Consider the following 10,154-nt stretch of genomic DNA (forward strand, 5'->3'; position numbering starts at 1 on the left):
ATTAGAGGATATCAGGTATGAAGTACAGAGATAGATAGTGCCGCTTGTCATATCCAGGATCTTCCGCTGTGCCAATTAGCAGTTAATGAATACCATGACATATGCAAGAGCTGCTTTACCTCTCGCCAGTCGTCGTCCCTAGGGGCAATTCCTATAGGGCATCATTCTATATAAACGCTGCGGGAACCTCACACTGCATTCACGCTCTGAGGTTTCCCTGAAGCGTATTGTCTGTCTATTGTGTAAGTTACATAAACATATTGTTACCTTCCTCCTAATGAGACCTGTGAAACTGACACTGACAAGATATGAAGTCACTAGCTAGTCACCGTAACTCACCTGATGGCGTTGTGTTAAGGCAAGCGCAAACAGGCTGGAATACCAGCCAGCTCTTATTGTATCATGTCCTGAGCGCGGCTCCTTCTGGATTTCTGGTTTACACTACTACTGTGAAGGGACCGGGGAACTTATGGTTGACTTTAGCCATGAGTGATGTACTGTGCAAACTTTTGACCCTGTGCATATATATTTATTTATATGCACAGGGGCAAATAGTGTATGTATGTATATATATATATATATATATATTGATATATATATATTGATATATATTGCCCTAACCAGGAGCCAAACAGTTCAGTTCATCAAAGAAAGAGAGCGCACAGACAAGGATAGTATAAAAAACACGTGACGTAACCACATCCGCGCTAGTGAGTGTGTGCTGTAGATGTGTCTCTACCCGGGTGGCTGCTATATATTTCTTATGAATACTGTATATTTGTTATGTATTTTATTTTATCTTTTCAGTGATATTTATTGGTGATATAAGAACTGCAGACTGAAACCGTTTAACATGTCTTAGCCACAGGTGTACAGTATATTGGGGGTGATTCAGATCTGATCACTGGGCTGCTAGCTTTGCTGTCCTGCGCTCAGATAGTCGCCGCCTCCAGGGGGAGTGTAAATTCACCGTGCAAGTGTGCGATCGCATGTGTACACCGAGCTGCAAAAATCCAGTGTGTGCAGTGTGTGCGCAGCCCAGGACTTACTCCTCCAGTGCGATCACATCAGGCTGGTCGGGGCCGGAGCGGACGTCACACACCCTCCCTGAAAACGCTTGGACACACCTGCGTTTTTCCAAACACTCCCTGTAAACGGTCAGTTACCGCCCACAAATGGCCTCTTTCTGTCACTCACCTTGTGGACGCCCGTGTGATCAGAATTTTTGCACCGTCCTGTCGCTGAGCGGCGATGCCTGTTGTTGTCCGATGCGTGTGCGCATTGCGGTGCGCGTGCGCATTGCAGTGCATACGCATGCGCAGTTATTCGATAATCGGCCGCTGTGTGAAAACGCACCGCAGCGATTAGGTCTGAAGCAGGCCCATTATTATAACTCCTTCCTTTATAATTCCTTCCTTTATAATAACCTTCACTTCCGGTATATTCAGTTTAATAATGGACATTTCTATCCATTTATGCATTTTTGCTTCTAATTATATTAATGTTGTTTTTTTTGTATTTATTCATTGTTGATACGCTTTTTTATATCTCTTATGTCCTTGTATACTGGACTCCTGGAAAATGGCGCCGGTCAGGTGATTTGTAAACAACCTCACTGTGTAGAATAGATTTTTTACTATAATTTAATATGTCCCCATATAGTGGACTACTAAGTTGCGCTGGTCACGTGGTTTGTAAACAGCGTCAGCGTGCAGCACTTATATTAAATTTGTGCATACTACATTTGTTGGTGTATAGTATTAAGGGGGTCATTCCGAGTTGATCGCTCACTAGCTAGTTTTAGCAGCCGTGTAAACGCTATGCCGCCGCCCACTGGGGAGTGTATTTTAGCTTAGCAGAAGTGCGAACGCTTGTGCAGCCGAGCTCTGCAAAACCTGTTTGTGCAGTTTCAGAGTAGCTCTGACCCTACTCAGCGCTTGCGATCACTTCAGCCTATTCCTGTCCGGATTTGACGTCATACACCCGCCCAGCGAACGCCCAGCCACGCCTGCGTTTTTTCAGACACGCCTGCGTTTTTGCAAACACTCCCTGAAAACAGTCAGTTCACACCCAGTAACGCCCCCTTCCTGTCAATCTTCTTGCGGCCGCCAGTGCGAAGGAAAACTTTGCTAGAACCTGAGCACAACCACAAAGAGCTTTGTACCCGTACGTCGCGCGTGCGCATTGCGGGGCATACGCATGCGCAGAAATGATGTTTTTTTTCACCTGATCGCTGCGCTGCAAAAATCGGCAGCGAGCAATCAACTCGGAATGACCCCCTAAGGCCATTATATGTGCTTCATTGGCCTTTCTGTTTGATTTCTGCTGCTTGTGTAAAACACCGCCATTGTTATTTTAAGTTTGTTGGTATAAAACAGAGCAATGTCGTTGTTAAGCGGTGGAAGTGGCTTGTTGGACGGGGGACATGGTTATGTCACGTGCCAGTTTCGATACCTGCCGACGCGGTCAGGAATCTGTTTTGTACTGAGAGACATTGCCGCTGCATAAGGAGCGGATACTGGGCCTTATTCAGACCTTGTCAAAGACGGACGAAAATGACAAACAGATCATTTTCGGCCATTTTCACACACGCCACGGCCGCAGTGCATTTATGGGGGCTAGCATGACGCGATTGTATCCCGGAAGGATGAGCTCGTATCATGATTTACAGGTGATGGGCATCCGGGGACAGCGACGCAGCGTTGATGTGAAGTGTCATGGGAAACGCAAGCATGCCATGGCCGTTTTTGGGCTTGCCAATGATGTTGCCTGTGTTTCCTGTGATCGGAAACTTGGCTGCGATGCCCCTGGTTACACACCCATGCTGCGTAGGCAGGCGTCAACCTCTGTTTGAAGTTTTTGTGATGCGATCACAATTGAATTTTGATCACATCCTGGGGCAGCCCCCAGCATGTGATTTTAGGGGTCACATATTTTGTTAAAATAGCTAAATCTGCAACCAATGCCCACTGTGTGTTCCGGAGACACTATAGTTATTCTTGATGTATGATTGTGAGCCTAGTAAAGTGTTTTTTATACAGCACTATGCTTATTTGTGCACCCTCCTCTGTTAATGTTCATTACACAGGGGAAGGAGTGCCGCTTGACTGTGTTACTATATATATATATATATATATATATATATATATATATATATATATATATAAATATATAGCTGTGCAAAAGTTTCAGGCAGGTGTGGAGAAAATGCTGCAAGGTAAGGAAGCTTTCAAAATAAGAAGTGTTAACAGTTTATTTGTATCAATTAACAAAATGGAAACTGAATGAACAGAAGAGTCGTTTAAATCAAATTAATATTTGGTGTGACCACCCTTTGCCTTCAAAACAGCATCAGATCTTCTAGGTACACTTGCACACAGTTTTTGAAGGAGGTTATTCCAAACATTTTGGAGAACTATCCACAGATCTACTCAGGGGCGTTTTAAGAGAGGAGGGGACCCGCGTGCAGCCTCTGTCGCAGGCCCCCTCCTCTCCGGCAGCAGAGTCTACTGCGCCTGCGCAGGTCTCCGGGAACATGGTGCCCGCGCCTTGTTCCCGAGGACACCTCCAGTGTGCATGCGCAAATCACTCGGAAATGGCCGCGGCGGCCATTTTCTGAGTAATCTGTGCCCGCACAACAGCGCCTCTGTCGAGGGACTCTAGAGGGGTAGTTATATTCTGTGGGTGCAGTGTGGGCCCCCCTGGACTCAGGCGCCAGTGTGCACCGCACACGCTGCACCCACTATAGAAACGCCTATGGATCTACTGTGGATGTAGGCTTGCTCAAATCCTTCTGTCTCTTCATGTAATCCTCAATGATGTTGAGATCAGGGCTCTGTGGCGGCCATATCATCACTTCCAGAACTCATTGTTCTTCTTTACACTGAAGATAGTACTCAATGATATTGGCTGTATGTTTGAGGTTGTTGCCTTGCTGCAGAAAAAAGGGTGCGGCTGCTATGGGGCCCGCTGCTCCCTCTGCACCCAGTCATGGGCTCCCTGCAACCACTCATGGGCTCCAGGCATGGGTTGCCTCCAAGTCCAGCAGTTCCCCCTTCACCCCGCCATCCACAGTAAGAATAGCTGCCGATAGCACCCCCATCCCCCGCAGGCTGCAGCTACATGGAATGTAGAGGGGAGTGCGGGTGCCCTACCTGGTCGGCTCAAAGTCCTGGCTGCAAAGCAGTCACCAGTGCCGTGATTCACGGGTATTGAGAGGGTGGGGCATAATGCTGTAAAGTGCCCGCCCCCATCAGAGACCTCTTCTGTAGTCAGGACAGGTAAGGTGTTTCCTGCTCTTTCCCTCTCCCCCTCTCTCGTACTGACACTCTCTCTTGCTCTTTTCTCTCTTTCTTTCTCTCCTTCTCTGACACTGTATCTCTCTGACACTTTTTCTCTCTCTCTCCCTTCCCCTGACACTTTTTCTCCCTCCCTTCCTGGCACTGTCTCTCCCTTTCTCTGACACTGTCTTTCCCTAACTCCCTGACACTTTCTCTCCCACTCTCTCTCTCTCTCTGGCACCCCCCCCCCCCACTCTCTCTCCCTGATGCCCTCTGCCCCACATCACTTTCTCTCTCTTCCTCCCTGACACCCTCTCTTTCACTCCTGTCTCTCTCTCTTTCCCTCTTTTTACTTGAAATCCTCTCTTTCTTCCTGACCACCCTCTCTCTCTCTCTTGCTCCTCTCACTCTCTCTCTTGCTCTCATAAGGGGCATTGTAGTGAGAATTGCAGGGGTTGGGAGGGTCTCTTGAAGATTTTGATATGGGGCCCTCAAAGTTCTAGTACGCCCCTAACTTTATTAATATACAGTATTTACCCCAAATGGTATTAAGGTGATTTGCATATTAATTGTATTCATTCCTATAATCTTTCAGGACAATAATGGGATGCGGTCAATTTACCTACAATCAAAATCCCGACGGTCAAATTACTGACAACCATTGACAGACGGTCAAAGTCCCGATAAGGTCAACATACCCTCATAGTCAAAATGCCGACATTTAAAATACCGACAAGGTCATAATACCGACATTTAAAATGTCGGCAAGTCAAAAAGTCGACATGAGTTTTTTATTGAAACCGACTTGTTTTACTTTACCATCCCAGTGGGCATGGAGTGGGAATATAATAGTGTGCCGAGCGCCACGAGCCGTGCGAGGGGCCACGGTACACTTATACGGTGTCCATGTCAACCTTTTCGACATACACACAGAGAAAACCAATGAAAAATGTGTGATGACATTTTGGCCCGTTGACATTTTAAATGGCGGTATTTTGACCTTGTTGGTATTTTGATTGTCGTCAATTGTTGTCTGTACTTTGACCGTGGGAAGTTTGATTGTATGTATTTCATACTGATCCCGCATCTACCACTTCCTATGGCTACGCTGCTTTCCAGGCAAAATAACATTGTTATTCCGTTGAATATATTTTACTCCCAGATGCATCACTCATTATATTTCGTGAGCAGACGATGTCTAATCAAACTGGGATTTCAGAAATGATATTGGTGGGATTTCCCGGGATAACAGAAGACTACAACACCTTGATATCCGCCATGATGTTCCTGGTGTATATAACATCACTGACGGCCAATGGGAGCGTCATCTGTCTGGTCACTCTGAATACACACCTGCACCAGCCCATGTACCTGATCATAGCAAATCTCGCCGCCTCAAACCTTTTATTTGACACAGCGACTCTACCAAAACTAATCGCCAAGTACTGGTTCGGTGCCTACTCCATGCCCTTCAATGTGTGCGTCTTCCAGATGTTCTGCGTTCATTACTTTGGAAGCCTTGATTCCTTCCTCCTGATGGTGATGGCGGTGGATCGTTACATGTCTATTTGCCATCCCCTGAGATACGCCGCCATTATCACCAACAAAACGGTTTTCATTACTTGCGGCATCTGCTGGGTTTGTTTTGCAACTTCTACAAATGCAACTATTGCCGCTCAGGCTTCACAACTCGACCGATGTGGCGCTAACAAGATATATACTTTATTTTGTACCCATGCCGCAATCTCAGCCTTAGCGTGTTCAGATGCAACATACATGAGAAGAGTGGCCTTTGTGTGTGCTATGGTTGTGCTCCTAGTGCCCTTAGGGGTTATATTGCTGTCGTACACCCTGATAATAGCGGTGATCACCGCCCGCTCCGATAGTTGGCGCAGAGCATTCTACACCTGCACCACCCATCTGCTGGTTGTGGGGTTATATTATGTTCCCCGGATCTTTGTCTACATTGTAACGAACATTCCTTTAGTTATAATTAAGCCTAATATCAATGCCTTGCTTCTGTTCCTGTACTCTGTGGTGCCCCATATGGCCAATCCCATTATATACTTTCTGAGGACAAATGAAATCAGACAGACTTTACATAAAGTTCTCAAGAAAACCAGGCACAGACTAACCCTTGGGGTTTTATATAAGAACTAATACCATTTACTGATGGCATCGCAGATGTCTCGTTTATCTTTCATGCAGTGTTTTTATATGTTGAAGGAAGTGTCTTGGGTTAAAAAAAAAAGATTGTGCTCAACATTCCCGTCCTATGTTAAATATACAGTAGGGATCTATGTGATGACATGTAAAATGTAAATAAATGTATTTTTAAGGCATAGAAATATAGGTACGCGTGTCAGTGGCGGTGGACTTTAGTACTGAACGCTGCACATATACATGTCACAGACATTGGCGATGGTTGGAGAGAGGGGCGGAGTGATATAGTGTAGAGTAATTTGTCCTGTCAGAGAAAGAAGGGCAGAGTTGTTGTTCTTCTGTCTTACATAGCGGAGCCTGAACCATCAGCTCCAGCTCCCAACTGTGTCTCCAATAGGGGTGGGCGAGTGTCAATGTGACTTTGTCAACAGCTATTGGAGGAGTCAGGGGGAGAAAGAGACTGTGACGTATTCAGTGACTGGTGTTGAGAAGACGGCTGCGCCGCTGTAAATGTAAAGTACCCACATGCAGAACCGCACAGCAGTAATAGATAATTGCAAAATACTATGCAGACAGGTTTAGAACTGACAGGAACCATATCCATCTGCATGAGAATTCCAGGCAACGGTGACAATATCAGCAGAGTACAGAATAGAACACTTGAGCCAGTCACCTATTACAGCAACCATTGCAGTATCTATCTATGCAGCTACTAACGACAGACCTGCAGGCTTTCACATTGTGTTGGGGGTGGTGCTTGTGAGAGACCGGGAGAACGCTGCAGGGGCATTCTGTGACATTACAATACTCAGTGCAACATTTATGGTTTGGAGCCACCTTGATAATTTATGTTATTTGACTGCTAATAGTGGGCCAAGCGCAAGCCATTGAAACAGCTGCTGTACAGCGCCAAGTTCACCCTTGATCACAGCACTGAAAGCACAAGCAGAAAGGTGTAGTGGACCTAATTCAGATCTGGTCGCACGCAGGCTGTTTTTTGCACTGCTGCGACCAGGTAATCGCCGCCTACAGGGGGAGGGGGTAATTGCTGTGCAGGGGTGCGATCGGCTGTGCAGTGGGCAGTTTCTGCACAGCCCAGGACTTACTCAGCCGCTGCGATGATCCTGGACGGAGCTGATGTCAGGAACCCTCCCTGGAAATGGCCGGGCACACCTGCATTTTCCTGGACATTCCCAGAAAACGGTGAGTTGCCGCCCACGAACGCCTTCTGCCTGTTGCGATCGCTTTCTTCGTTAGATTCGTCGCTGCCCGGCGACCTCCGTCGCCGGCCAGCGATGCACCTGTGCATTGCGGACCGCACGCATGCGCTGTTCAGACCCAATCACACGGCTGCGAAAAAAGGCAGCGTCTGAATAACCCCCTGTATTGTTGCTGCAGTAATTGATAAGGACTGTGCTTTCCTTAACATTAATTCACCCTGGCAGTAAACATCATCTCTACATTTTGTTGGGATAATACGTTCTGTGGTAAGGTGTATGCAGTGTATAAGTCAGTGAGCTCCAGTACCTCATTGTAACAGAGACTCTCAGTTCTTACTGAGCATCTTAAAATCCAGTTGCCTCCTTTATCCAAATGTATGTGCACCGACGAAAGAGCTGGCCATTGAATATTATCAGGTTGACCCAGTAGTTCCCAAACTTTTCTTAGTATCAGAATTTTTTTCACGGCACCGCTAGGGCAAAAGTTTCTTATTGATAAATTTAGAAAGAAATATTACATTAAGTAAACTGTGTGTATACGTCATCCTTAGATTCAGTTGTGAGGTGCGGGGAAAAAATTTGCTTCTGTTTGTTCACATATTTTATGATTGGCAGCCACCAGCACTGGTTTTGCCCATTACATTGACCATAAATAATTTGAATTGGTCCTGGAACCGCAATCCAAGTCACCCCTGCAAGTGGCCTGAGGCGCACAGTTTAAGAACCACTGGGTTAACACCTTCTTTGCCAGGACTCATTGTGCTGGAGTTAGGTATCATTACAGAATCGATTACACTTATAGAGTTATTGGGTATTTGTTTGCCTTCCATTACCCCTTTAACAGGTCTTTATTGTGATTGCTTATATTCTGTTTTTAGTGTATTTTGGCCACAGTGTGTGTTGCTCTAGGGCTTTACAGTCATGTGACAAGCATTGTAAGTGCACAGTATTAAAGTATTTACTGCACTGTGTACAGTATCATGGTTATTTATTTTTTCTAAAGTATTCTGCATATTGCATTGTTAATATTGCATAGCTTCCTTAAAGCATGGCACAATAATGTTGCCCTTAGCAACAGACAATATTTAAAGTCTTACGGTATTGCAGTAATTGTGGCCTTTACTGGTTCTCATCAGTGGGAGATTGTTTACTTCTATGCTTATTGTTGATTATTTTACCCTTGAACCATTTACAGTGATGAAGTGTTGCTATTTAATAAACTCAAACGTTGCTTTATTTCATGGTGTCACCATGTATTCGGGGTTTTTTCTGTTCCTCTGCTGTGCCGTGACAGGAATAAGATGAAGAGGAGCCTTCTGAGACAGGTATGATCTGCAAGCTACACGTAACACCCACACCATGGGTGTCACACTTACATTATATAGTGTATAGCTCCCTCCGCTATCAGTGATTAACCTGAGCAGAGACAGAACCGCTTTTTGTCCATCTTTGACAGGTACCACGCCTCCTTGTATAGCCCCACCCCCTTTTAATTGTGTTTAATATAAAACTGATATCATATGATATAAAACTGATATCATAGGATATAAAACTGATATCAAAAGATCATTGATTCGCTAGTAACAAAAAATGTCAGCCCTTAGACAAACAGCGCGCATATTAAATGGCTAACCGAAAAAAGCTGATGAAAAAGGCATATTACACGGTGTTAAACACCGGAAGTAATTGCGGTGTTGATAAATATTATAAGGCGAATAAAGGGGTGTTTAAAAGAGCTGATGTTAAAAAATGGTTACAACAAGAAGATGTTTATATACATTGCATAAGCCAGCACGAAAAAATCTATAAAGGAACATGATATTCGTATCGGATAGAAATCAGCAGTGGCAATGTGATCTGGTCTCGCTCATAGACCTCGCGAAGTATAACGACGGCTTTAAATATATATTAACCATTATCGATATTTTCAGTAAGAGAGCGTGGGCTGTCGGTCTAACAACCAAGAATGCTACAACAGTCGCCAGCACTTTTGAAAAAAATATTCCAACAGGGTTGCGTACCAAAGAAGTTGCAAACTGATCGCGGTAAAGAGTTTCTAAACAAAATCCTAAAAGAAGTGTTAGAAAAATACGACATACAACATCTCACAACCAATAACGATGTGAAAGCGGCTGTTATAGAACTCTTCAATAGGACTTTAAAAACACGGATGTGGCGCTATTCCACAGCACAGAACACTTACACATATATAGATGTTTTACAAGATTTCATATACAACTATACAGGTTGAGTATCCCTTATCCAAAATGCTTGGGACCAGAGGTATTTTGGATATGGGATTTTTCCGTATTTTGGAATAATTGCATATTATAATGAGATATCAAGGTGAAGGGACCTAAGTCTAAGCACAGAATGCATTTATGTTACATATAGACCTTATACACACAGCCTGAAGGTCATTTTAGCCAATATTTTTTATAACTTTGTGCATTAAACAAAGTGTGTCTACATTCACACAATTCATTTGTTT

The 10,154-nt window shown here is 44.7% G+C and overlaps 1 protein-coding gene across 1 annotated transcript; it reads left to right on the forward strand.

The window, feature by feature from the left end:
• The first annotated feature begins 2,623 nt into the window (after positions 1-2,623).
• LOC134989273 (olfactory receptor-like protein DTMT) lies at positions 2,624-6,440 on the forward strand. The gene is made up of 2 exons (XM_063950599.1): positions 2,624-2,810; positions 5,443-6,440. Exons 1-2 carry the CDS (start codon positions 2,624-2,626, stop codon positions 6,438-6,440), a joined length of 1,185 nt encoding a protein of 394 aa, XP_063806669.1.
• The last annotated feature ends 3,714 nt before the right edge of the window (positions 6,441-10,154 follow it).

Source organism: Pseudophryne corroboree, chromosome 2 (assembly GCF_028390025.1).
Source record: "Pseudophryne corroboree isolate aPseCor3 chromosome 2, aPseCor3.hap2, whole genome shotgun sequence".
In the NCBI taxonomy this organism is placed as follows: domain Eukaryota; kingdom Metazoa; phylum Chordata; class Amphibia; order Anura; family Myobatrachidae; genus Pseudophryne; species Pseudophryne corroboree.